A 27,681-nucleotide genomic window follows, 5' to 3' on the forward strand; every position below is an offset into this window, starting at 1 on the left:
CTGCACTGACAGCACAGAGCCTGCTGGAGATTCTCTCTCTCCCTCTCTCTCTCCGCCCCTCCCCTGCTCATCACCACCCGCCCCCCTCTCAAAAAATAAATTAACAAATTGAAGAGTAGTTGACAAACAAAATCATATTAGTTTCAGGTGCACGACCTAGGGAGTCACCAGTCCTAGACATTATGAAGTGATCACCATCTGTGGTTGCCACACCAGTTGTTACAAACTGTTAACTGGATCCCCCGTGCCGCACATGGTACCCCTGTCGTATTTATTTTATAACCTCAAGTTTGTACCTTTTAGTCCCCTTCCCCCATCTTGCCCACCTCCTCCCCCTCTGGCGGCCACCGGACGCTTCTCTGTCTTTCTGAGTTTTTTTCTGTTTCAGGTTTGTTGTTGTCCTTGTTCATTTGTTTCAGTTTTCAGATTTCAAACGTAAGTGAAAACGCACTGCGTTTGCCTTTCTCTGACTTATTTCATGATGCTCCCTAGGTCCATCCATGTTGTCACAAATGGCAAGAGTCCCTTCTTTTTATGGCTAAGACTCCAGTGGGTATATATACCACAGCTTCTTTGTCCCTTCATCTGTCAGTGGACACTTAGGTTGCTTCCATAGTTTGGCTCTTGTAAATAATGCTGCAATAAACATAGCGTTGCATGTATCTTTTCAAATTAACGTGTTGGTTTTCTTCAGATAAATACCCAGAAGTGGAATTGCTGGACTGTAAGGTCTTTCTATTTTCAATTTTTTGAGGATGGTCATCCTACAGGGTCATCCACAGCGGCTGCACCAGTCTGCATTCCCACCTACCGTACATGAAGATTTCCTTTTCTCTGTGTCTTCGCCAACATTGGCTATTTCTTCTCTTTCTGAGAAGGCCCTTCCAACCAGGTGTGAGGTGGTATCTCGTTGTGGTTCTGATTTGTGTTTCGCTGATGATGAGTGATGCTGAGCATCCTTTCATGTGTCTGTTGGCCATCGGGAGGTCTTCTCTGGAGAAATGTCTGTTCAGGTCCTCTGCCCATTTTTAAATTAGATTGTTCGTATCTTTTACGTATTGAGTTGTACGAGTTCTTTATATATGTTGCATATTCGCCACTTATCAGTTACATCATTTGCAAGTATCTTCTCCCTGTAGGTTTCTTTTTCATTTTGTTGATGGTTTCCTTTGCTGTGCAGCTTTCTAGTTTGATGTAGTCAAACTCTTTTGTTTTTGTTGCCCTGGCTGGAGGAGACACACCCCAAAAAACATTGCTGAGACTAATGACCCCGAGCTGACTACCTGTGTTTTCCTTTAGGAGTTTTATGGTTTCTGGTTGTACATTTAAGTCGTTAATCCATTTTGAGTTTATTTTTGCGTATGATATGAGAAAGTGGTCCAGTTTCATTCTTTTACAGGTAGCTGTCCAGTTTCCCAGCACGGTTTATTGAAGAGATGGAACAGAGATGGAAGAGAAGAAATGTCTTCTCCCCATTGTATGTTCTTGCCTCCTTAGTCAAAGATTAACTTGACAAAGCGTGGGTTTATTTCTGGGCTCTCTATTCTGTTCCACTGCCCTCTGTCTATTTTTGTGCGAGTACTATACCGTTTTGATGGCTGTAGCTTTGTAGTGTCATTTGAAATCAGTGAGCATTATGTCTCTCACTTTGTTTTTCCTCAATTTGCTTTGGCTCTTCAGGGACTTTTGCGGTTTCATACAAATTTTAGCATTATTTTTTCTAGTTCTGGGAAAAATACCATCAGTATTTTGATAGGGCTTGCATGGAATCTCTAGATTGCTTTGGGTAGCATGGACATTTTAACAATCGATGCGCACAATACATCTTTCCATTTATTTGTGTCTTCTTCAGTTCTTTCTATCAATGTTTTAGAGTCTGCAGTGTATAGGTCTTTTGCCTCCTTGGTTAAATTTATTCCTAGGTATTTTATGCTTTTAGATGTAATTATAAATAGGATTGGTTTCTTAATTTCTCTTTCTGATAGTTCCTTATTAGTGTATAGAAATGCAACAGAATTGTGTGTATTTATTTTGTATTCTGTAACTTTACTGAATTCATTTATTAGTGCTAATAGCTTTTTGGTGGAATCTTTAGGATTTTCTACATCTATGCAAATAGTGACAGTGTTGCTTCTTTTCTAATTTGGATGCCTTTTATTTCTCCGTCTTGTCTGATAGCTGTTGCTGGGACTTCCAATAATATGTTGAATAAAAATGGTGAGAATGAGCATCCTTGTCTTGTTCCTGATCTTAGAGGAGAAGCTTTCAGCTTTTTACTGTTGAGTATGATGTTAGCTGTGGGTTGCTTATAAATGGTCTTTATTATTTCGAGGTATTTTCCCTCTATGCCCACTTTGCTGAGATTTTTTTTTATCGTAAATGGATGTTAAATTTTATCAAATGGTTTTTCTGCATCTGTTGAGATGATCATGATTTTTTTGCTTATTTTTTTATTTTTTTAAATTCAAGTTCGTTAACATATAGTGTAGCATTGTTTTCAAGAGTAGAACTTAGTGATTCGTCACTTGCATATAACACCCAGTTCTCATCCCAACAAGTGCCCTCACTCATTAATGCCCATCACCCATTTAGGCCATCGCCCCACCTGACACCCCTCCAGCAACCCCTACTTTGTTTTCTGTATTTAAGAATCTTTTATGGTTTGCCTCCCTCTCTGTTTTTGTCTTATTTTTCCTTCCCTTCTCCTTCTCTTCTCTGTTTTGTTTCTTAAGTTCCACATATGAGTGAAATCATAAGGTATCTGTCTTTCTCTGACTCATTTCACTTAGCATAATACACTCTAGTTCTATCCACATTGTTCCAAATAGCAAGATTTCATTCTTTTTGATTACCAGGTAATACTCCACTGCATATATGTATCACATCTTCTTTTTCCGTTCATCAGTCAATGGACATTTGGGCTCTTTCCATAATTTGGCTATTTGTAACAGCACTGCAATAAACATCGGGGCACATGTGCCCCTTCAAATCAGCATTTTTGTATTCTTTGGATAAATACCTCATAGTGCAATTGCTAGGTTGTAGGGTAGTTCTATTTTTAATTTTTCGAGGAACCTCTGTACTGTTTTCCAGAGTGGCTGCACCAGTTTGCATTCCCACCAACAGTACCAAACTGTTCCCCTTTCTCCACATCCTTGCCAACACCTGTTGTTTCCTGAGTTGTTAATTTTAGCCATTGTGACAGGTGTGAGGTGGTATCCGTTGTGGTTTTGATTTGTATTTCTCTGATCGTGAGTGATGTTGAGCACCTTTTTATGTGTCTATTAACCATCTGAATTGTCTTCTCTGGAAATGTGTCTATTCATATCTTTTGCCCATTTCTTCACTGGATTATTTGTTTTTTGGGTGTTGGTTTGATAAGTTCTTTAGATTTTGGATACTAACCTTTATCTGATATGTCATTTGCAAATATCTTCTCCCATTCCATCAGTTGCCTTTTTGTTTTGCTGATTGTTTCCTTCACTGTGCAGAAGCTTTTTATCTTCAGGTCCCAGTGAGGGAGGCTTTTGTTTCCCTTGCCTCCAGAAATATATCTAGTAAGTGGTTGCTGTGGCCAAGGTCAAAGAGGTTGATAATTTCCTGTCTCATGTTTAGGTTTTTTATCCATTTTGAATTTGTTTTCGTGTATGGTGTGAGAAAGTACTCCAGTTCCATTCTTCTGCATGTTGTTGTCCGGTTTTCTCAACAAAATTTGCTGAAGAGACTATCTTTTTCCCATTAGATATTTTTTCCAGCTTTGTCAAAGATTAGTTGGCCATACATTTGTGGGTCCATTTCTGGGTTCTCTATTCTGTTCCATTGATCTATATGTCTGTTTTTGTGCCGGTACCACATTGTCCTGATGATCACAGCTTTGTAATACAGCTTGAAGTCTGGAATTGTGATGCCTCCAGCTTTGATTTTCTTTTTCAACTTTACTTTTAGCTATTTGGGGTCTTTTCTTGTTCCATAAAAATTTTAGAATTGTTTGTTCTAGCTCTGTGCAGAATGCTAGTGTTATTTTGGTAGGGATTGCAGTGAATGTGTAGATTGCTTTGGGTGGTATAGACATTTTAACAATATTTGTTCTTCCGATCCATGAGCATGGGATGTTTTTCCATTTCTTTGTGTCTTCTTCAATTTCTTTCTTAAGCTTTCTATAGTTCTCAGTGTACAGATCTTTTATTTCTTTGCTTAGGCCTATTCCTAAATACCTTATGGGTTTTGGTGCAATCGTAAATGGGATCTATTCCTTGACTTCTCTTTCTGCTCCTTCATTATTGGTGTATAGAAATGCAACCGATTTCTGTCAATGTTGATTTTAGATCCTGTGACTATTGAATCCATGTATCAGTTCTAGCAGTTTTTGGTGGAGTCCTCCAGGTTTTCCACATAGAGTATCACGTCATCTGCGAAGAGTGAAAGTTTGACTTCTCCCTGCCAATTTGTATGCCTTTTCTTTCTTTTTGTTGTCTAATTGCTGAAGCTAGGACTTCCAGTACCATGTTAAACAACAGTGGTGAGAATGGACATCCCTGTTATGTTCCTGACTTTACAGGGAAAACTCTCACTTTTTCCCCATTGAGGATGATATTAGCTGTGGGTCTTTTGTATATGGCCTTTAGGATGTTGAGGTATGTTCCTTCTATCCCTACCTTATTCAGGGTTTTTATCAAGAAACGATGCTATATTTTGTCAAATGCTTTTTCTGCATCAATTGAGAGCATCATATGGATCTTATCCTTTCTTTTATTAATGTGGTGTATCACAGTTGATTGATTTGTGAATATTGAACAAACTCAAGATGATCATGATTTTTGTCTTTCATCTTGCTTATGTGATGTATCATGTTGACTGATTTGTGTATATTGAACCATCTTTGCATCCCTGGAATAAGTCCCACTAGATCATGGTGAGTGATCCTTTTAATATATTGTTGAATTTGGCTTGCTAATACTTTGTTGAGGATTTTTGTATTAATGTTAATCAGAGATATTGGCCTGTAATGTGTGTGTGTGTGTGTGTGTGTGTGTGTGTGTGTGTGGTGTCTGTCTGGTTTTGGTATCAGGGTAATCCTTGCCTCATAAAATTAGTTTCAAAATGTTCCTTCCCCTTCAATTTTTTTGGAATAGCTTGAGAGTAGGTATTAATACTTCTTTAAATGTTCAGTAGAATTCACCCATGAACCTGTTTTGTCCTGGACCTTTGTCGGAATTTTTTTTTTATTACTGATTCAATCTCCTTACTAGTAATCAGTCTGTTCAGATTTTCTATTTCTTCATGATTCATTTTTGGAAGATTATATGTTTCTAGGAATTAATCCATTCTTTCTCGTTGTCCCATTTGTTGGCATATAATTGTTCATGGTACTATCTTATGATCCTTTGTATTCTATGGTGTCAATTGTAACTTCTCTTTAACTTCTGATTTTATTTATTTGGCCCCTCCCTTTTTTTCTTGATGAGTCTGGCCAAAGTTTTACCTACTTTGTTTTCTTTTCAAAGAACCAGCTCTTAGTTTCATTGACCTTTTCTATTTTTCTGTCTCTGTTTCATTTCTTTCCACTCTGATCTTTATTATCCCCAATCCTTCTGCTAACTTTGAGCTTTGTTTATTCTTCTTCTGGTATAAGGTTAGATTGTTTATTTGAGATTTTCCTTGTCTCTTGAGGTAAGCCTATCATGGCTATGAACTTCCCTTTTAGAACTGCCTTTGCTGCATCCCAATGATTTTTGAAGGTTGTTTTCATTTTCATTTATCTCAATGTATTTTTTTATTTCCTCTTTGATTTCCTCATTGACCCATTGACTGTTTACTTGCATGTTGTTTAGCCTCCATGTTTATGTTTTTTTCCAATTTTGTCTTGCAACTGATCCCTAATATCATACCATTATGGTCATAAAAGATTCTTGATATGATTTCAGTCTTCTCAGATTTATTAAGACGTGTTTTGGGGCCTAACATGTGGCCTATCCTGGAGAATGTTCCATGCACACCTGAAAAGAATGTGTATTCCGACATTTGGGGATGCAATGCTTGATATGTATCTATGAAGTCTATAAGCCCATCTGGATGAGAATTCCCTCACCCGCATTATCCTCCGCACCTCCTTTTAACCCTGAATTTCCCTTAGAGTTTTAGTATTATGGGTTTTTATCCCTCTCCCAACCCATTTCCATCTCAGTTCAAGGTCAGTCTGGGTTCTGGAAAATTCCTAACCTAGCAGCATCCCACCTTCATCCCCAAAGCAATGGTGTGCAGCCAGCTCAGCTTGGAGAGGCAAATCCCACTAACACCTTTAAAATTGCAGCAACATCTGGGGCTCCTGGGTGGTTCAGTTGGTTAAGTGTCCAACTTTGGCTCAGATTATGATCTTGCAGTTGATGGGTTCGAGCCCCACGTCAGGCTCTGTGCTGACAGCTCAGAGCCTGGAGCCTGCTTCAGATTCTGTGTCTCCCTCTCTCTCTCTCTGCCCCTCCCCCACTTGTGCTGTCTCTCTCCCACTCTCTCTCTCTCTCTCTGTGTCTCTCTTTCTCTGTCTCTCTCTCTCTCTGAAAAATAAATAAACATTAAAAAAATTAAAATAAGATAAAATAAAATAAAATTGCAGCAACATCTCACTCTTCAAGGGTAGAGTGAGAAGTCAGGGAGAGTTCACATGCCCAAACTGCTAGAACCTGGTGAAAATAGAAGCAGCTAGGGTAGAGGCCTCAACTGTTCTGCATGCAAAGCACAGTAAGTGCTTGCAATCTAGACCGTTTGCGGTTGCCCCATCTACCCTAGCTACAGCCCTGCAGAGCTGCTGCCCCACACTCTGGACCTGCAGCTGAGCAGAGGTGGAGTGGAGACAACTCAAGTCAAGAGATCTGGTGGAAAGACAACAGTAAGGGAAATGCATAAATGTTAACATCTTAGGGAGACTGGATAAGATACCGGTTTCCTACATTACTTCCTCGCTAAGTGCACCTCTCTCCCGATCAACAGAGTCATGAAAGAATTGCCTGTCATTGTCGGATTGGTTTCCCATTTCCAGTCAATCAGAAAATCTAGAACACAAAAAGTTAGAAAGGTCACACTCTCCACTCCTGTCTTTGGCAATAAGCACACGGAATTCTTTCCAGACTCTATGGAACTTCTCACCTAAGGACTTCTGAGAAAAACCTTACTCTCAAAAACTGCTTCCTGGTATTTAACCCGGCCCTCCATGCTTCAGTTTAAACTCCCATGTTCTGTCTTCAAAGGAGATAAGGGTTCATGGCCTCCTTCTCTGTTGAGGGCTCATTAAGTAGCTTCCAGATTTTATCTATTTTTTTTAATGTTTATTTATTTTTGATAGAGAGAGAGAAAGAGAGTATGCGAGCAGGGGAGAGCAGAGAGAGAGGGAGACACAGAATCCCAAGCAGGCTCCAGGCTCCGAGCTGTCAGCACAGAGCCCGACATGGGGCTTGAACTCACAAATCATGAGATCATGACCTGAGCTGAAGTTGGATGCTTAATGGACTGAGCCACCCAGGCGCCCCTCCAGATTTTTATCTATTAAAAGTTATGCTGCAGTGAGCAGTCCTGTGTATGTCTTTTGGTGCCAATACATATGCATTTCTGTTCAGTATGTACCTAGAAGCAAAAATGCTGGGTCATCGGGTATTCGTATAACCCATTGAGGAGATTTTGCCATGCAGCTTTCCAAAGTGGTTGTACCAATTTACACTCCTACCGGAGGTCTACAAGAGTTCTGGCTGCTTTACATCCTCACCAGCACTTGGCTGTCTATGTTAACAGTGTTAGCCATTCTTATGGGGAATGTAGTGTTTTCATTTAGTTTAAATCTGCATTTCTACAGTGATTTATGAAGTCAAGCTTCGTTTTCTGTTTATTCGGCGCTCAGGTGTCTGCTTTTGTAAATTACCTACCCAATTATCTTGCCCATTTTCCTAGTGGGTTGTCTGTCTTTTTCTTACTGACTTGTAGAAAGTCTTATATTCTGGATATGGGTCCTTTTTCAGTCATATGTATTGAAAATATCTTGTCACCCTGTGGCTTGCCTAATTGCTCTCTCAGTGGCGTCTTTTTAAGGACTAGTTCTCAAAATAATAGCCTGACAGTCTTAAAACCTCAGATTCAGAAACTCTAGCCTGACCTACTCTGACCTCATCGACCTCTGAGCTCCTCTGATGGTCTTGTGGACCATTTTCAGGATTCCTCTTTTCCACCTCATTGCAGTGTCCAAACACATTTCTCCTTAGATAGGAAGGAAGCTTGGAGAACTGGAGGTCACTCAAGGTAGGGAACGGATCTTAGTGTATCCAGAACTGTGCTGCCTTGCAAGCTAAGTGATGCTGAAACCACACAAATTCTGGTAGTCTCTGGATCTTCCCATAGCCGTGTCCCATCCTGGTTCACCAGCATGAGCTTTTCGAAGCCATGGAGAATGTTCAAAAGTGCTTACTAGTAGATTCCCTGACTCCTTCATGCTTCATGGTGAAGAAAGTTCACTTAAATAATACCCCCTCAACCAGAGAGGAAATTTGAACTTTTGAAGTTTCTTCCCCACTTCCTCTATATAGGCTATGAAGCAGTAACACCACCTACGTCAGAGGGGTCACTCACCCACCCCTGGGCCTGTGGCTCAGATGCTCTCCCCTCCACCCCGACTTCGAGTCTGCCTTCGGTCGGACCTGTATCCCCGCTCTGTGCCAGGCCAGGCCCCATGCTGCTCTGCAGGGTTCTGCTGTTTTTCGGTAAGTCACCGAGCATGGGCTTTACTTCCTGGGCACCAAAGACTGTAAGTCATTTATGGGAATCCTAATTTCCCCTTTCCAGGTTCTAGTGGGTTTTATGGCTGGAGCTTGAAATGAGTGTGTGCACATGGGGTGTGGTGGGGGGCTTCCCTGATGTTTCCCATTGCATTTTCCTGGGTCCTTGGTAGGGCAGGCCTTCAGTGTATCAGAGCTAAACTAAGGAGGCAGAAAATCACCTTCTGAGGCCCACCCACATGTTTACCCCATGAAATAAGGTTAAGTTACTCATCGGGCTGCCTCAAAAGGAAAATGAAGTTATGGCTTTGGGCAGGGGTGGGCTGGAGGACCAGGAAAATGGGAGAACGCAATTCTGTGCATTTTGCTCAGCAGCAGAAGGTGGGCTTTCACAAAAAGTATTTTGGGGGGCACCTGGGTAGCTCAGTCGGCTAAGCATCTGACTCTAGATTTCAGCTCAGGACATGATCTCATGGTTCGTGAGCTCGAGCCCCATGTGGGCTCTGAGCCCACAGTGTGGAGCCTGCTTGGGCTTCTCTCTCTCCTTCTCTCTGCCCCCTCCCCACTTGAGCTCTCTCTCTCTCTCCCTCTCTCAAAATACATCAATAAACTTTGGAAGAAATCAAAGATAAATTTTTATGAAACCTCCGCATTTTTTTAGAACCACTCTACAATGTCCAGGCTGCTCACCTGATTAAGAGGCTTTGCCCGGAGTGTTCAAGCCCTTTACAAACTGGCCATCCTCCTCCTGCCTCTCTCTATTGGGGATTGTGGTGGGGAGGTCTGTTTCAGGTCTGACTGGTCCTTGGGGATGGTTCGAAGAATCAAACCCATTCTCTCTGATCTATCTCTCTCTCTTTGAGCCACCTCCCCAGGGGCCACCCGTCACCCTCACCAGAGACTGAAGGGACTGGTCCTCCAAGGGCAGAGGATTATGAGAGTGGGGAGAGGGCCACTGGGCCTCCCCGACTCAACTCAGTCTCAGCCACTATCACCCTGCCACACTTAGAAGGAACAATTCTGGGCATATGTTTCACGTTACAATTTCTGAGTTGACTTACTTTTTATTTTAAACTTGTTCCCAATAGTTTGTGTTTGTTTGTTCGTTTGTTTGTTTGTTTGTTTTCATTGAACCAGAAAAGCAAACCATTCCTAAACGTGATCTCTTCCTGGACAGGATTTGCGGGCATTTGACCCTGTAAAGAAACACTTGTTCCGCCCAATGCTCTTCCTTCTCCCACCTCATTGTTACCCTGTGTGCTTACAAATGGCCATTTGAACAAGGGAAAAGGTCTAATGGTCATACTGGACAAGGTCAGGATGGCCTAGTGCCTGGATATATTCCAGAAGAAAGGTCATCATGGGCAAATCACCACCTTGTAAAAAGAACAGCCCTTGGACTTGACTGGATAAAGTCCAAGCGTTTGGAACCCAGTATCTGGATGGGGAAGACCAGAGCAAGAGAGGAGAGAGTCAAAAGCTGACTGACTAGGGGACAGAGTGGTAGAGGACCCAGATTCGACAGGGTCATGCGTGATGCTTGGGGACCCCAGAAGACCAGCCTAAAATGGAGACCCCATGGCTAGATGTGGAGGAACAGAGTTACCATAAGTGCGCAGCTGCTATTTCCTCTTAGATGTGGGCAGAGAGACAGAGAAAACACCCTGCTCAGTAGTGCACACATTATCTCATCTAACCTTTCAAATCTTATTGGGTGGGTATTTTTTGTCCCTATTAAGCAATTGAGGAAACTGAGGTTCAAAAAGGTTAAGAAACTTGTGTAGAATTGCTCTGGCAACAAGAGCAAAACAGAAATACAACTCCAACTCCACGTGTTGCCAGACTCATGCTTTCTGCATCCCACCCGGATGCCTCGGGCAGGACTCTGGTTGGGTTCTAATCATGTAAGACTGGAAAATAAAATTCATTTAAAGTGCCTGGTGGGGCGTGTTCACACAATAGATGGTGCCCGTTACTCTTACTGGCCATCAGGGACTCGACAGGCGAGGGGCCCCTGGCCCTGAACGTAATGGGACACGGCCGTACGTTAAAGGTGATTTGAAGTTTAGGAGATGAGACTTAATTTCCTTCTGAGCTGAGCATCAGCCAGGTTCAGCCCCAGGACTGGAACCCACCACCCGTAGACACACACACCGTCCATGACAGGTGTCTCTGGGCTTCCACGTCACGGCCACCCCTAGCACCACGGAAGCCATAGCTTGGCGAAGTAGCGGGTTCCAATGTCCTAGAGCTCGATTGTGACAAAGTCCCTCATGCTTTGCTGAAATCTGCTTCCTTGGTCTCTCTCATTTCCTCTGAATTAGTCTCACTTCTACCTGAAAGTCTCTTCCCTCTTTTACACTTAGCCCATCAAATATTTGGAGACTACTATGTCCCTGCTTCCTCGAGTGGGGAATGGTTTCTTGGCCCTGCTCATCAGCCTGGTCTGCTTGGGCTCGATGCTCTTTGTCAGTGGACCAAGCCCTGTGCCTTCCTCTCCCCGCCCCCCACCATGGCCTGAGTAGTGCCAAGGTCAGCGGGGCTGCGGCCTCCATTGCCCAGGACTCTGTTGTGCAGCTTATTCAACGGCGGCTCTTGGCTGTGTTGTCGCCTCATCTTCAGCCCATGGCCCTCTTTGTAGGAAGTGCTGTAACGTGGCCGCTGCCCCTCTGTGCGCCCCGCTGCCCACTGCCTTCGTTACAGGCACCGGCTTTGCGGGCACAGCTCCCAGGTCTCATGGGGTCTGGGGACACAAGCTCATCTGAAGTGTCTCTCTGCTCTCTGGATGCCCCCTCTCTGGTTGTAGGGCTTCAGTGCCCTCACTCCTGTTTACTCATCACTTTGAAGCTGCAGAGGTGTTCTGCGGGTGAGGAGGGAAAAGGAAGAGGGACATCACTATACTGCGAGGTATTAGTCACTCTGAGGTCAGGCCTCCTTTCTGCTTTCAGTCAACGCGGTAACCACTTTTCCAGGTGGTGGGTCACGGTAATCTACGCAGTCTGCAGGGAAGAAATGGCTGTGACGGCTCCCACTGTGTAGACGGGACCAGGAATTCAAGGCTATTGGAATTTCAACGAGCTGTCCAAGTTCACATAGAAAGAGGTGGATTCACGAGTCCAGTTCAGGTCACGTGACTCCGAGCCCTGCGTGTTTCCCACTGCACTAAGCCCAGGGAGGAGATGTGCTTAGGGGCCCCCCGGGGGGCTCAGTCGGTTAAGCGTCACGACTCTTGGTTTCGGCTCTGGTCATGATCTCATGGTTCCATGGGTTTGAGCCCCACGTCGGGCTCTGCGCTGGCAGCGTGGAGCCTGCTTGAGATTCTCTCTCCTCTTCTCTCGGCCCCTTCCCAGCTCGTCCTATGTCCGTCCATCTCAAATAAATAAACTTAAAAAGTTTCCAAGAGATCTGTTTAGATGGACCCAGTGGGAGATTGAGGGAGGGTTGACAAGAAAGACTCATAATTCTGCATACACTGAGCCTGTGGCTGAGCTAATCCCGAGCTGAGCAGAGAACTGAGGCTAAAAGCCTCCGTCTGGGTCCCAGGCCACATGGACAGCAAGGGTGACAGCGAGTGATTCAACACACCAAACAGCCACATCTCAAGCCCCTGGTGAGAGGGTCTTCAATGGCCCTCCCAAGGCCATTCCCACATTCCTCCATGTCTACACAGCACCTAGGACATGTCAGTGTGAAGGACACAGTAACTGCCTGAGGACGGCTGGCCCGACCACGCTTGCCCAATGCCACTGACTGCTTCACTCCTTGTCACACAGTCTAGAACACTCTCCACCGCGTCACGCCCAGCTGTGCCTCCCCACCCCCCCCCCGCCCGCCACCCATGCCATCCCCTGTGCCTTTCATACCTGTCTAACCTCATCTGTCATCACTTTGTGGTTTGGCCTCTCTTCCCGGGCCACCTATGCTCCTCAAATATTCATTCATTTAAAAGCATTCATACCATGGGGCGCCTGGGTGGTTCAGTCGGTGGAGCGTCCGACTTCAGCTCAGGTCACGATCTCATGGTCCGTGAGTTCGAGCCCCGCGTCGGGCTCTGTGCTGGCAGCTCGGAGCCTGGAGCCTGCTTCAGATTCTGTGTCTCCCTCTCTCTCTCTGCTCCTCCCCCGTTCATGCTCTGTCTCTCTCTGTCTCAAAAATAAATAAACATTTAAAAAAAATAAAAAAATAAATAAAAGCATTCATACCACATATAAAGGTCCAAGCATAGTGCGTGATGCACTGGCCTGTGTGTTATCCCCTCACCCGTCCCATCTGACCCGCCCATCCAGGGATTCCTCACCTCCCTCAGCCGTCACTTCCAAGCTCTACTCTCCAGAGCCGCGTAGACAGATCTGGCGCAGGAAACACCAGGTCTGCTCTCTGAGTTCTTCTGCGGGTGCAGGTAGGCGTTCAGACCCACTAGTGCAAGAGTCCACTCTTGTGTCTCCCACGTCGCGTGCCCTGCCCCACGTGGCTGGGCACAGAGGAAAGCATTTATTCAGTAGATGCTTGTTGAACACTGACCCTTCCGGGCACGGGTCCGAGACATAGGTGACAAGACCGTGAACAAGTCTCCACCCTCGTGGGGCTTACGTTCCAGAGTGAGGCAGCGGATAACAAGTAGGCAATTTAAAGAATAAGATAATTTCAAATAGAGATAAGTGCTCTGATGATAGTACAGTGGGGTGTTATAATAGGGGTTGAGAAGTCCTTCAATGGGGGGCCCCAGAACCACCTAAGGAAGCGACATTTGAAAGAGACAGGGGCAGAGGATTCCAGGCGCTGGGTCCAACGTAAAAGCTAGGTGGTTTGGTGCTTGGATGGCTGAATGGTTGAGGGACTGAGGGACTGAGAGGCTGGGTGGGTGGCTGAATGGCTAGGTAGCTGAGTGGTTGAGTGGCTGGGTAGTTGGATGAGTAGGTGCTTAGGGGGCTGGGTGGTTGGTTTATTGAATGGACATGAGCACCCGTGCCTGAGGGGACAGGCCTCTTTGTGAAAAGGTTCTATTATTTACCCTAATTCTATCACTCTGTTCTCTTACAGTTCCCTGTGTTGGGCAAAGTGGTGAGTCTTGTGTATGTCCCTTCCATCTCCAAGTGTGTCTCTGGACCAAAACTTAGTTGATGGGCCACCGGGTCCCCCGGAGGCGTCTTCACAACAGCATACTAGGCCCATTCCTCAGGAGCCTTGGCTGATACCCGGGCAGAGATGAGACCTGGGACTCCACTGTTCTCAGGCTGAGGATAATTCTAGGTGGCTCAAGCCCCAACAAGTGGCTCTGGGGCTCATCCTATTCCCTTGTAAGTGGCACTGGCCTCTGTCCCTCTCAGGGTGGCTCTGGAGCTCCTGTATTCTCCACTCAGCAAGGCCCTGGACTCCCTTCCATCCCTCGTATGTTCAGAGAAGGCAGCTTTGACCCTCAGCTCCTTCTGCCTTCTAGTCCATCCTGACCTTCACGGAGCTTTCTATCAAGTAGGAAGAAGCCTGACCTATGAACATCTTCACCTCCAAGGACATGTTCTATGGTTCTGGAGGCAATGGGGGCTGCTGGGCAGAACTCGAAGCCATGCTCAGTGCTGCTCGACAGAACAGGAGTAAAAGCAAGGGTCATTCAGTCACCCCGTGAGGCTCCAGGGGCGGGTCCTGAGGACTGAGGCAAAGGCAGGATATACCGGGAGTCCCTATCTGATTCTTCATTATTGTTCTCAGTTTATCAGGCCTGGCTCCTGAGACTCTCTGGGACCAATGGTGTCTGACTTGTCAAAGAAGTAAGGCCTAGGGACAGACCCAGGCTGGGGTCCCCGGGAGCTCTTCTCTTGTCCACATCAGGCCGTAGAACACGTTTTAGGAATGAGGACAGACAGGACAGACCCCTCCCCACGACAGTGGTGGAAATGAAACTCCCTGCTGGGGAAGGAGGTAGAGGCCAGGGGCCTGAGAAGGAAGGCAGGAAGGATGAGCCCTGGCAGGCACTTCCTACATCCATCCATCTGGCTTCTGGCTGGCGGTCCGGGGCCAGCTGTTCTCAGAGGTGGATGCTGCAGAAAGGCTTGACTGGGGGAGCCAGGGGGCAAGTAACCAGTCTAGGGAGGTGAGGATTGGGTGAGAAGGAAGGAGTTAGGACAATGGATGGAAGGAATTCAACTGGACCCAAGCTTGGCAACGTCGAAAGGGCGAAGTAAAAGGAGCGGAGGGGAAATGCAAGGATAAAGGCTAAAGAGAAGAGACGGGGGAGGAGGGTGGGAGGGGAGTAGAGAGAAGAGGCAGCGGAGAGGAAGGAGGGGAGGAGGGGAGGGGAGAGGAAAGCAGAGGCCCCGCCCAGGTCTGGCAGGAAGGCCTGGGGGGCGGGGCGGCTCAGCAGGTGCCATCCAGCAGCCTGTGTCCCCAGGGGGAGGCCTGAGGCGGGCTTGGTGGGGGGGGGGGGGGGGACAGAGGGAGAAAACGGCCACGCAGTGTGTGGCTCCGGGGCCACCCCGTTCCCGTGTCTCACAGCCTGGCTGCACCTCCGAGCCTGGCCAGACCCCGTGTTCGAGGGAGACGCCCTGACTCTGCGATGTCATGGATCGGCCAACAAGGCCCTGTCCCAGGTGAAGTTCTACAAAGACGGAAAATTACTCCAAACCCCGAAGACCAGATGGTCCCTGTCCATGGGGACGGCTACCCTGGAAAGCAGTGGCCAGTACAGCTGCTCTGGGAAGGTGGCCTACGTCCCATACCTGGGCAGACAAACCTCAGAGCTGGTCAAGGTTCAAGTCCAAGGTGAGTCACCAGCTCAGGGGGGTCGGGGATGGGGCTGGGATGCTGCTCAGGGATCTGGTCTCTAGAGGTCAGCAGCTGTCCCTCTGGCTGCCCCTGATGGCAGTCGACAACAGGGCCCCCGTCTAGAGCCAGGGGAAGGAAGTGCCCTGAACCAGCCTGGGCCAGACCCTTCCCCTCTGGGGACCAGCTGACCCCTACGGCCCTCTGGCTTTGGCTCGGGACTCCAGAGAGGCTCTGGCGGTGTGGGTCGTAGCTGGGAGGCGGGTCCTGGGACACAATGACAGGGTCTCCCGTGGGGCGTGGGGCTGTGACCTGGGATGCGCTCTGGCTTGGACCCCGGCCTCTGGAGACTCAGGGTTCTGGAGGCCCCCCCTGAGCCTGGGCCCACGTCTCCCCAGAGCCGTTCCCGCCTCCTGTGCTGAGCGCTGTCCCCTCTCCCGAGCTCCGTGAGGGGAGCCCGCTGACCCTGAGATGCCAGACGAAGCTGCATCCCCAGAAGTCGGCCTCGAGGCTCCTCTTCTCCTTCCACAGAGATGCCAGAACCTTGCAGGACTGGGGCCCCCACCCGGAGCTCTACCTCCCAGGAGCCCAGGAGAGAGACTCTGGGCTTTACTGGTGCCGGGCCACCCTTGAGGGTGGTGTGGCCCAGAAGCAGAGCCCCCAGCTGGAGGTCAGGGTGCAGGGTGAGTGGGGAGGGAGGGGAGACACTCCCCAGGGGTCTGGGCTTTGGGCAACGGGACCCGTGGGCCTATGGGGAGGGATCCCCAGGGGAGGAGGGGCCAGGAGCCTGGGTGGCACAGCTGAGCCTCCCCCCTCTGTGCTGCCCCAGTTCCTGTGTCCCAGCCTCTACTCACCCTGAGACCTGGCCCCACCAGCCTCGCTGTGGGGGCCATGGTGGAGCTCCTCTGTGAGGCCCAGAAGGGCTCCCCTCCAATCTCGTACTTGTTCTACCTGGACGGGAAGATCCTAGGGAACATCTCATCTCCCTATGGAAGAACCACCTGCTTCCCGGTCACCGTGACGTCAGAGCAGGATGCCAGATACTCCTGCCGGGCAGAGAATTATGTTTCCGGAGAGACCAGTGAGCCCAAGATACTCTCCCTGGATGGTACGTCTTGTCCCCCAGCTGGGCTCTGAGCCCCAGCAAGCTGGCAGGGGGCAGGTCCCACCCCTCCGTGTGCCCCCCACCCACACCCTGCACGAAGCTGGACCCATAGCAGGCACTGCATGATGGAGCCTGGACGCTGCTCAGAGTATCCGTCCACTGGACCTGGAGGGAAAACAGGAGATCCTTGGTGGGGGGTGGGTGAGACAGCTGCCTGTCCTTGTTGGCGTCCTCGGGGCCATCCCTGATTCCATCTGCAAAGCTCCCCAGGCCACGCCATCCCCCCTGATGCCAGCCATTCTGCCTCTTTCTGTCCATCTGAGGTACAATTCTGAATTTCATCCTCAGCACTCATGGTCACCCCTACCTGGGGCTTGTCTGCCCCCAACAGCCCCCACTGGCTGGTTGCCGGGCTGTCCGCGAGCCTGCTTGGTGTGCTGGTCATCGCCACTGCGCTTCTGGCTTGCTTCAGACCCTGGAGAAAAGCTGGTCAGTAACCTTTTTGACTTTCTTGGTGGTTGAATCCCTATGCCGGGCATTACCCAGCCTTTGGAAGGCCTGCCGGGGCCAGCTGCTTCCTTTTCCGGGGTGTTGGGTGAGAGGAGGGACTTCTCTTTACATGTCACCCAAAGTAGTCCACGGAGGGACGCTTACAGCTTCCAAAACACACACACACGCAGTCACCCAGGGATGTGCACAACACACGACTGCACGCTTGGGCATGAATGGAGGCACAAGCAGAGGAATTCTCACCCGCCAGACGCAAGCGCCATCAGATTCTTTCACTTTCGAAAGATAATCTGTGGCTGCAAATATAACAGGGAAACCCCAGGCCTCCAACCCTCTGTCACTAAGCTCAGCAGAGGAGAGAGAAAGAATGAGAAGCCCAATGCGTGTCTGTGCACCTGTGCGCACACACCCCTCTTGTCCAGCGCCGAGCCCGAGGTGAGTGCCCAGGGGACATTCAGTCATCCGAAAGGAACACGGTGGAGAGGACCAAGCAATGGCCTGCTCCCAACACCGCTATTTACTAATTCTGTGACCTCGGGCCAGTTCGTGAAGTGTCTCCGTCCCGGGGTTACTGTGAGCATTTCGGCTGATGACAGCTACCTGACAGGTGACGTGTTGGGCTGGCACTTGGTGGGCGCTCAGTACAGTCTCCGTCTAGTCGACGCAGATTCCCCAGACCACCCCTTCTCCTGCCACACGTCCCCTAGTCTCTCTCGTCGGAACCGCTGAAAATAAGAAGCGTTAGAATTCAGATGCAGTGGGACCCATAGAGAGAAAAAGGGACAGCAATCAGATAAATGGCATTTCCAGGGAGCCCATTGATGTTGGGACACCCTCCTCCTCTCCTGTCCGGTCATGATGAAGAAGCAGGAATGGGGGCTCCCACAGCCATCACCTTGGGTGGCTCCACACTTATTCCTATTCTAATCTTTCTTCGCCTCAGGCCACATTTAAGGGAAGGCCTATCGGTGCCAAAGCTGTTTGATCCCAGCTTCCTCCTAGGCCTTCAAACCCACCTACTGAGACTCCAATCCACCCCACCCCCTCCTCCCCAGGGACAGCATTCTTATTTTCCACTTGCCAAGGGAAAACGCGATTGCCCCCACAGGCCTCCAAAGCTGGGTTTACTTATTCAAGTTGGCAGCTCCTTCTGTTAAGGAATTCGCGATGAGTTTTTCGGGAGCCGGGCCAGACCACTCCGTGAGAAAGACCACCCAGTCATACACTCAAAGCATTCCTCCCTGAGCACCAGCCAGGATACCTGAAAGGGCCTCTCCCTAGCCCTGGACCCTCTCCCCTGCCTTACCAGCACCCCAGGTAGGGCTCGGGCCAGCCTCCAACTTCCTCTCCCCTTGTTGACTTATCAGTCTTTGTCCAACGAACATTCCCTCTAGTCCTGAGTCAAGGTTCCATGCAGGCTATCTTGCTTTAAGGTATAGCTACCCGGATGGCAGGAGAAAGGTGGAGGCAGGCCCAGAGCTAGATGGGGAGGCAGCTGGAATAGCGGACCAACACTGCACGTGTGACTTCTAGCATTCCTGTGTCTACAACAAAACCCTCTGCAAAGGGCCCGGCCATTTACCTGGTGTCGGTAACACGGGTGTTTCTGTTTCTGTCCACTCATCTCTGGGTCAGAACATTAAAGACAAGGCAGTGCAGTTGGGGGGGGGGGAGGGAGTCGCTGGGGAGGGGTCCTCAAGAGGAAGAAGCCTCCCTCTTCACGTGGAGGTTCTGCCCCTGCACGGTCCACGCTCCCCCCGCCCCCAACCCCCACTGCCAACCCGGGAGCAGCTGGGTTCTATTGTATTAAGGAACCTGTCGCCGGAGAAAATAGGGCTTCTGATGGCGGTCTTCCTATCTCAGAAGCTCAGCGACACAAAACGTTTAGAGTATCACACGGAAGACCACCTCCAGGCCCGGTTCCAAAGCTCCCTGAGAAAAGCTGTAGATCAACAGCTTCATCCCCCACACCCCGTTCTGGAAGATTCTTAACCATCTCCAGATAACCTAGCCACTTCTTCGACAAGCAAAAACCATGCCACCACCAAAGATGCCCAACGGGCTGCATCTCGCAAGGCAATTTTCAAAACATGAAAATTCTTGCTGTCAGAGCTAATGGACGTTTCCTGGGCACCAGGTGTGAGCAGGTGCTCTAAAATCCACATGTGGCCCAATTCCTATCCCAGGAGCTAATCTTTAAGGTTCTGGAAGCACCCGCTTTCACAGAGGCAGCACGCCAGTGGAGAAAAAGCATAAAAACCTGGATTGAGATTCTGTCCCTACCCCTCACCTTGTATGACCTTGGAGAAGTCGCCTCTCCCAGCCTCAGTCACCTCCTCCATAATACTACGTATGATACTATGATATCATAGCGTCGACCTTTGCACGACGGTTGTAAAAAGACTCTCAGACCCCAAAGGGTTAGGAAGGGAGGCTCTTTTGCCGTCCAGCTATGTGCTGGGCACGGGGTTAGCCACTGTGCCGTGAAGTAGACATCGTGTTTGAACTCCCTGGCCCAGTGTCTCGCACATAGTGGGTGGTCACAGTTATCAGCTTCTCCTTCTTCTGTAAAGCAGCCTGACTGGTGAATCTGGGCCCTCTCCATGCAGGTCTTCATCCTTGGGGACCCTACTTCCTCCCGGCTTGTGATTCCCATGGGGCCATGCTACCCTCTAGGGTATTTTTCAAAGGAAACATCCCATAAAAATTAACCGTGTCCAGACCTGTGAATTAGCCCTCGTAAACAAACCAGACTCAGACCTCCAGCAGCCTCCACCGACTTTCTTTCTCTCAGACTCTCTACCCCCTACTTTCCAGCACACTTTCTCAGGGAACTCACCAAATTGCGCCTTTGTATCTCCCAGAGTCCCTTCCATCTCAGAATCCACTCCCAGCCCCCGGTGGAGAGCAGGACCTACTGTATGGCGAAGGTAAGTCCCTCCAGCAGGACCACGCATGGTCTGTCCCGGACGGCAGAGGAGGGCCTCTGAAGGGGAGCAAGAATGAGCCCCCCGGGAGCCCCCAAGTCTCAGGAATCGGTCATCGGGGAAGGAAGCGGATGGTTTCTGGGGAGAGCTAGAGGGGACAGTGCCACGAAGCCGGTGGAGGCACAGGGAGGTAGGAGGGAAGCCCGGCCTCCGAAGAGAGGGCGTGGAGAGGTTAGACCAACGGTTGGCAAACTCTGGCCCGTGGGCCAAATCTAGTTCACCACACAATTTTGCATTTGTGGAGAACATTGTATATGTTTTGTGTATGGCTCCTTTCACACTACAGAGCTGAGTGGAGGCAACAGAGGCCATATGGCCTGCAAAGCCTCAAGGGTTGACTCTTGTTTACAGAAAAAGAATTTAAACCTCTAGTTGGGGCTGGTGAAGCTACTGGAACCTGCTGTGGGGGCGGGCGCCTTCTGCCAAGATGGGTATCTCACATTAATGGCTGCCACCCACTCCCAGCTACCGCCATGACAGAGCCCCCGACTGGCTTCCCTCCATAGGTGTCTTCAGGACACAGGGGTCTTGAGGTGGGAGAGCAGGTGGGTCCTATTCGAGCCCCATTCTTTCTTTCAGTTCATTGGCAGAATGAGAATGAAGATGATGATTACTCTGTAGTGTATGCAACCTCCCGGAAGAGTAAAGGTGAGTACTCTTGGGTGAAACTGGACATTTTTGCCAATGTAAAGGGGAAGTTTGGGGCCTGGAGTGAAGTATCGCTACCGACATTACCGCTGTGCCATGACCACGATTATCATCGTCACCTCCTCCCCCATCACCACCCCCACCATCACCACCATCCTCCCCAAAAACGCTATGTCCACCATAATGACTGTCTTCCACATCATCTCCACCACCGTTGCCACCCTAACTAGGGAGTGTTTCTGCCTTTTTCTCAGCACTGTGGAGGAACAAAGAAAACAGAGAGAGAGAATAACACAGTGTGCCTTTGCCCCAGAGTAAAAGTCTCAGCAGGACAGTCCCGGCTCTTAGAGGAGCCGAGACCCTGAGCTCCGGCCACCAACACCAGAATCAGATGGCAGGGACAGGGAAAGGCTAGTCATCCCTCCAACGGGGGTGGAAAGCAACATGGCGTCATGGGGAGAGTATGGGTTTCTGAGTCAGTCGGATCTGAGTTCGAAACGGGACTCTGTGTATTCACTGTGCTGCTACCGGGCAAGTTACTTAAGCTCTCTCTCTTAAGCTCTCTAATGTATAAAAAAATAGAGATAACGCTTAATTTTGCAAGGCTATTTTAAATTACTAGGAATGGAACTGAGGTCTCGACACTTCACAGGTTATCTGCTGTGCCACAGGTGTTCAAAACCAGGAAGCTTCTAGCTCTTGTTTTGCTGCTATTTCTATTCCTGGGCTGTACGATGGGTTTGAATCAGCCTGGGGTTCCTGCTCTTTCCCATGAAGGGCACGAGGGGAAGTGGACAGACAAGGAGTCTCTTGGACTCAGGGGCAGTTTCCCCAGGACCCTAGCATGGCCGGATAGATGGGAAGGCACACGCACATAGACACGGGTCATTTCAGAGGAGAGTCACAATGGGGACTTGAACACGAGAGAGACAAAAAAAGAAGCCAACCTCCAAATATGGTTTTCACTGGCTGCAATAAGGAAATGTGGCCGTTTTCATCACAGCAGGGCAACAAGGCGAAGGCGTGATTCAGGGCCGGGTGGCCTCCTCCCAGCTCGCGATAGGCTCTCCCTGATGGGAGGGCGAGGGGTTCCGAAACCCAGAGTCAGGAAAGGCCATTGTATTCCAAGATTCACAGGAAGGGGACGCTGGATCTTCTATCATTGGAAGAATGCTTCACGTATGCAAAGATTTGATATTTGTCTACAGTTCCCCTTCTTACAGACATGACCGCAGGGAGTATCAGCCACTCTGAGCCTCCGTTTTCTCATCTCAATTGGAGAAGGAATCAATCATCGCTACTTTGCAGGATTGGTGTGAGATTAATATAATAAATATAATGCCCACACCAGAAGGATTGCCTGGTGCATGGTAGCTGTCTAATCAAGTAGCTGTTTTAAAGGCACCCTTGATAGGCTCATCTCTCTTTCTTCTCCTTATAATCCCTGTGACCACCCCCTCCCTTCTCCCTGGCTATGGAAGCTGAGGTCCCAGGGCTGAGTGGCTGGCCTGCAGTCACATGGCTGGGCTGTGGTTGAGGTGGAAAGACCCAGACCTCCTGTGTCTGGATGAAGAATGAGGGGTTCCCAGAGGCGAAAGGGGGAGCAGCGCTCCCTGGGCTGGTCTGTGCTCTGTAAGAGAAGACAGCGTGGAGGAGGCGGGCTGCAGGTGCACGGATGAGCCAGACACCCCAACCGGAGTGTTTCTCTCTCCCCCCGACAGCCGGGCCTGCTGCCTCAGCCCCGGGGACTCAGGTGAGCTGGGCTCCCTGCCCTCCCCCCACCCTCTGTGTTACATCTGCCTCCTGATCCCGACCCGCCTCTCCCACAGGACAGTTCTGTCATCTACACGGAGGTGACACGATCACAGCTTGGTGAACTTCCAGCCGCGAAACGGAATCCGAGAAGCAGGACCCACAAAGCCCTCCCTGGTCACTTAGAGGAGGTTCTCCACTACTAAAGGCATTCCCCCCAACACCACCCTCCGGTGCTCCCCAGGAGGCCAGCGGGGACCCCAGCCCCTTCTGTAGGTCCCCAGTCCCTGAGTCTGGCAGTGAGGGAGCCCCGTGTCCTGGCCAGGGTCCCCGGAGACTCGACGAGCGCCTAAATGATCTCGGAGGCCCCCTCTGAGCAGAACAGGCAGCGTGTGGGCAGGGACATCCGCACTCACGCGTGACGAGGGGACTGGACACGGGAGCCACAGATGTTTTCTTTCACACGAATGGAAGCATTGCAATCCCTTCTGTCTACACATCTGTAAGTGCTTTCTCCCACAGCCCTTGGTCCCCATGGATGGGCTTGGCCTCACCCTGCCGGAGAGAATTAATCTGCACACCCTGAGGGCTGGCCCTGGGCAGCTCCCATAAAGCATTTCCAACTTCCAAGCTTCTGCTGAGGCCCCTGAGTGACCGGAGGGCTGAGGGCCTCTCAGAGGCTCGGGGGCATCAAGGGTCGGGGGAAAGGGCCTGGAGCCCACAATATCACACAACTCTTAACCCCTGAGCCAGAGCCCCTCCCCAGGCCCGGAGAATGCTGCCTTCGCATGCAACCCGTTTCTGTCCACACCCCTTCCAGGCTCCCAGGTTACCCACGTTTATGGAATGAGGCCTGCCCCGAATCCCCCCTTGGGGAGCACCGCAGAAAACTGTTACCCCTTGTGTTTGCAAAGATGCGTGCTGGTAGAACGTATTTGTCCATAGAAAAGCATCAATATTATTCACCAATACCAATCGCTTGTAGTGCCTGCTGGTTCAGTTTGGTCTGGGGTTGTAGAGCCCACACTCCGTGACGCTGAGAGTGTCACACTAGTAACTAGGAAGATCAATTATCCCTGCTTCTCCTCCGAGCCCCGGTTCCCTCCGGGTCCCTGCTCCCGGGTCACAGAGTGGGGTCCCGCAGACCCCGCCCGCCTCTCCTGGGAAGAGGTCCACGTTTTCAGAGGACTCCGGCCCGTACACCCGGAGCTGGCCACGGTCAGGGTTCATCCTTGAGCTTAATAGAAACGTAGCCACTCAGAGGCAACCCCACATCTGCTGAATCTCAGTCCGCATTGAAAATAAGATTTCTAGGCGGTTCGTATTGCCCAGTAAAGTCTAAAAAGCTTGGTCTGCCTCCAAACTTCATGGGAATACCTCTGTCCACTCGCCTTCTGGAGCGTCACTGGATGACACAAGGGGGCCCAGAGAGCTACTAGGCCAACGCATGTGCTGGCGTTTCTCACTTCCCTATGCCTTCTCTTCCTTCCCTCCCCCCACCTGACCTTCCTCTTGCCCAGCCTCTGCCTCCTCTTCCCCATCTCTCTCTTGGCTGGTCCAATCCACATCCAGGATACACCGGGGCCCCTCCCCCTCGCTTCTTGTCTGCCAGGCCGAGGAGCACATGCCAGGTCATTGGAAGCACAGGGTCCTATCTGGTCAATCAGGAAGCAACTGTAGAAGCCAAGCCTTGCCGCGCCCTCTATAAACGGGCCGGGCCCCTCGTAAAGAGTCCGGTCAAAGACAGGACAGCTCATGAAGGAGACACTGATGCTGGGGACCCGGAAGGAGCCGGCCCTGCGGGTCATCCCCAGGGACCGCTTCCTCCCTGAGAACTCACGCCTCCTGCCCTCTGCCCTACACCAGCGACACGGGGCCCAGCTGGGGATGGTCTTTACCGGCCCAGGATGGGCTACGGGGAACAATGAAAAGCAAGAACTCAGACCCTTTTATAGCAACCTGAGGGAGCAATTTTGTTTGTTTAATATAGTCCTAAAAAAAAGCGCTTAGATTTTGTATGTTTCTTTTTCTTTTAGTTTTGAGTACATTGCTTTTATTGTATCCTACAAAAGTATGGGTCCGCGATGGATGGGAAAATAAAGAAAAACAGTTCCTTTGACCCAGATAGGTGAAAAGTCCCACCCTACACACACACAGACTCGGTCTACATACACGCCTGTCCCGGTCTCCGCCCCCGCCCCCCACTATGCTCCTCCCCCAGAATTCCTCCCCACCCCCACTTCTATTGACAGAGCCAAAAATATCCTTTCCCCTCAGTTTAGAAAAGAATGAGCCGCCATCTTTAAAAATGAACAATTACTCAGAAAATTGAAGACAAAGAAAATCCCCCAAAAGAGCATAGAGAAAACAGCGGCACCCGGGTGGCTCGGTCAGTTCAGTGTCCAACTCTTGGTTTCCATTCAGATCATGATCTCACGGTTGGTGAGTTCGAGCCCTGCATGGGGCTTTGCGATGACAGTGCAGAGCCTGCTTGGGACTCTCTCCCTCTCTCAAAATAAATAAATAAACTTTAGAGGGGGGAAAAAAGACCACAGAGAAGGCAGAGCCTACAGAGGGGACCCCAGACGGGACCCCAGACTCTGGCTGGAGCAGGCGGGCCCCAGGGCTCGCTGCCAGCCCTGGAAGCAGGAACCTGCTGCAGGCCCTGGAAAGTAGTGGTGGCGAGGAGAAGAGGACTGTCACGGGTCTCTGGGGACAGACCCTGCAGACACCAAGGAAGGCGGCACATGGCATCCCCAAGCACCGCTGCCCGCAAGGCCCTGCGCTGCAAAACGTCATTCTCCTCTCCGAGTCAGAGCTAAATGCAAACACCCCCCCCCCCCCCAGCCGAGGCGAGTTGTCTGCCTGCTCCAGGGACAGGGGCTCCGAGGGGCCGCAGCACCTGCTGGGCAGGCGACAGAGATCACCCGCTGGGTGAGCCGGAGGGAAAGGACTCCAAGCCCAGCCGGGCTGAGGGCTGAGGCAGCCACCGCCCCTTCGGGGAGACTGAGAGCGGACGGGGCCTCGCGGCTGCCCTCTGCTGGCCCCCTTGGGTCCGACCATCCGCCCGACAGCTTCACTGCGCGGTGCCATCAGGCACCGGGCCTTGCTTTGTGTGCGGCTAAACGCTTTAGATGCCAACGACTAAAATGAAACGTGGCCCTTCCCTGAACCGGGCAGGTTGCAGATACTGGGATTTCTTTCAATTCTGGGTTTATTTTAGATTTGGCTAGAAAGTAAGGTCTTGGACAATTTGTCCTAAGCAAGCATCCGCTAAGCAGCCCTGCAGGGGGCGCCTGGGTGGCTCAGTCGGTTAAGCATCAGACTTTAGCTCCGGCCACGATCTTCAGTTCCTGAGTTCGAGCCCCGCATGGGGCTCTGTGCTGACGGCTCGGAGCCCGCTTCGGATTATCTGTCTCTCTCTCTCTCTCTCTCTCCCCCTCCCCCAATTGCACTTGTCTCTTTCTCTCAAAAATAAACATTTAAAAATAAAAATAAAATAAAAAAAAAAAAACAGAAACAGCCCCGTATCCTCCAGTCCTCCGCTCACGGGCTTACCGTGCTGAGTGCTCTACACATCCGCTCACCGGCGCAAGGTGCCCAGGGTGGGGATCCCGCAGATGTTTGCTGAATGACTGAATGAGCAAATGAGAGTCCAGCCCCTCCCTCGCTACCCCCACGAAGCACAGTCCTGGCATTGTCGCTTTTGTATGCAGCCTGCCTTCAGCTCTCTGGGGAAGTATGTTTGTGCCTCAAAAGCAAATCCTACCAAGCCTTGGACCGCCCCACCCAGTTCCTACGGGCTGGTCCCCTTCTCTCCCACCTTCCGTCTCAAGCTGCCTGCACCTTGCTCCCAGGCACCAAAGGGCAAAGACTCCGCTCCCTGCCCCTGTCCCTGGGGCACGGCCAGGACCAGGGTGGGACAAGACAGGCACCATCCACACAAATATTAAAGAGGCAGCTCAGGCCGTGCGCGCAGGCTGACAGTGTCCTCTGGTGGGAGGTCAGGTGCACCGTTTCCACACGTGCGGGCACTGCCCCTGCTGCCCAAGCTGGCTGCGGAGGGAGTGGCGGGCATGGGCTGCCCCACCCCGGGCAGCCTTGGGGGCCAGCCGGCGCCCAGTGGCACCGTGACGGCTTAGGCGGGGCTCTACCTGGCCTCTCAGCCCCCACCCCCCACCCCTCAGAAGGTAACATCTCTGCCCCCTTCCCCCACCCTGGCTCCCAAAAAGCCCGCTGAATGCCCCTCCTTCCTGCCCCCCTGCCTGCCTGCTCCCCTTTTTGTCCCTCCTCCACCTCTCCCCTCTTCTGCGTGGCCCCATTCTGTGTCCAGGCCAGTCCGAGAATTAACGACAAGTGTGAGTGGGCAGGGCAGGTGCCTCCCTGACACGCACACCCTCCCCCAGATTCCACTGGCCCCGAACAGAGCTCAGGCGGCCCGCGTGGTCACTGGGGACACCTGCTCCCCGCCCCCGCCCGCAGTGGAGGTAGGCTGAGGGCAAGGTGCAGAGGGGGCCGCAGCCTGGAGCCCCAGCGTCTCCCTGGGTCAGGCTTCCCAGAAAGGCCCAGCTGCCAGCTGCTCTCTTAATTAAGGAATGTGGGAGTGGTGCCTTTGAACTCCCAGCCCGTGACTCGAGAGCTGTCCCCGCGGTGGGGTAATTACCGTGCTCTGCACCAGTGACCAGCAGCGGGGGCGAGCCTGTCTCCGCAGACCCAACCCAGCCCGCACTGCGCCTGTCCATCTCTCTCCAGCCGTCACACAGCCTGGAGCTCTTCCCTTTGGGAGACGGAATGTCCGCTGACCCCCCGCCAACCCCCTCCTCACCCTTCCTGGGCTTCCCTGAAGTTCCCCTGTAGGTAAAGGGCACGGGGTGGGCTGGGAAGGCAGCGATTTCAACTCAGTGCCTGCTTGGATAGACCAAGCGGGAGAGGAGGGAGTACGATCGCCCACCGTCTGCTCTGCAGGAATTGGGCGCCCCTTTCCCTACATCCCCGCCACGGCCCCACTCCTACGTCTCACGCCCTCGCCGTCCCAGGCCTGACACCTGACCGGACACCTGACCAGGGCACTCCGGCTTGGGGAGGCTGCCCGTGGCTATCGACGGGGGGCGAGGCAAGGGGCTGGGGGTGTTGCCGGCAGGGGGAAGGGTAGGGACCTGGCCCTGTCCTC

General features: G+C 50.9%; 1 protein-coding gene across 1 annotated transcript; it reads left to right on the plus strand.

Annotated features, from left to right (window-relative positions):
* Nucleotides 1-8,598: 8,598 nt before the first annotated feature.
* Nucleotides 8,599-24,588, plus strand: FCRL6 (Fc receptor like 6). The gene is made up of 10 exons (XM_053209398.1): nucleotides 8,599-8,738; nucleotides 13,794-13,814; nucleotides 15,243-15,509; nucleotides 15,908-16,192; nucleotides 16,339-16,617; nucleotides 16,963-17,103; nucleotides 19,989-20,054; nucleotides 20,691-20,759; nucleotides 22,481-22,512; nucleotides 22,589-24,588. The coding sequence occupies exons 1-10, from the start codon at nucleotides 8,708-8,710 to the stop codon at nucleotides 22,715-22,717; spliced, it is 1,320 nt and encodes a 439-aa protein (XP_053065373.1). The 5' UTR covers nucleotides 8,599-8,707; the 3' UTR covers nucleotides 22,718-24,588.
* The last annotated feature ends 3,093 nt before the right edge of the window (nucleotides 24,589-27,681 follow it).

Source organism: Acinonyx jubatus, chromosome E4 (genome assembly GCF_027475565.1).
Source record: "Acinonyx jubatus isolate Ajub_Pintada_27869175 chromosome E4, VMU_Ajub_asm_v1.0, whole genome shotgun sequence".
In the NCBI taxonomy this organism is placed as follows: Eukaryota; Metazoa; Chordata; class Mammalia; order Carnivora; family Felidae; genus Acinonyx; species Acinonyx jubatus.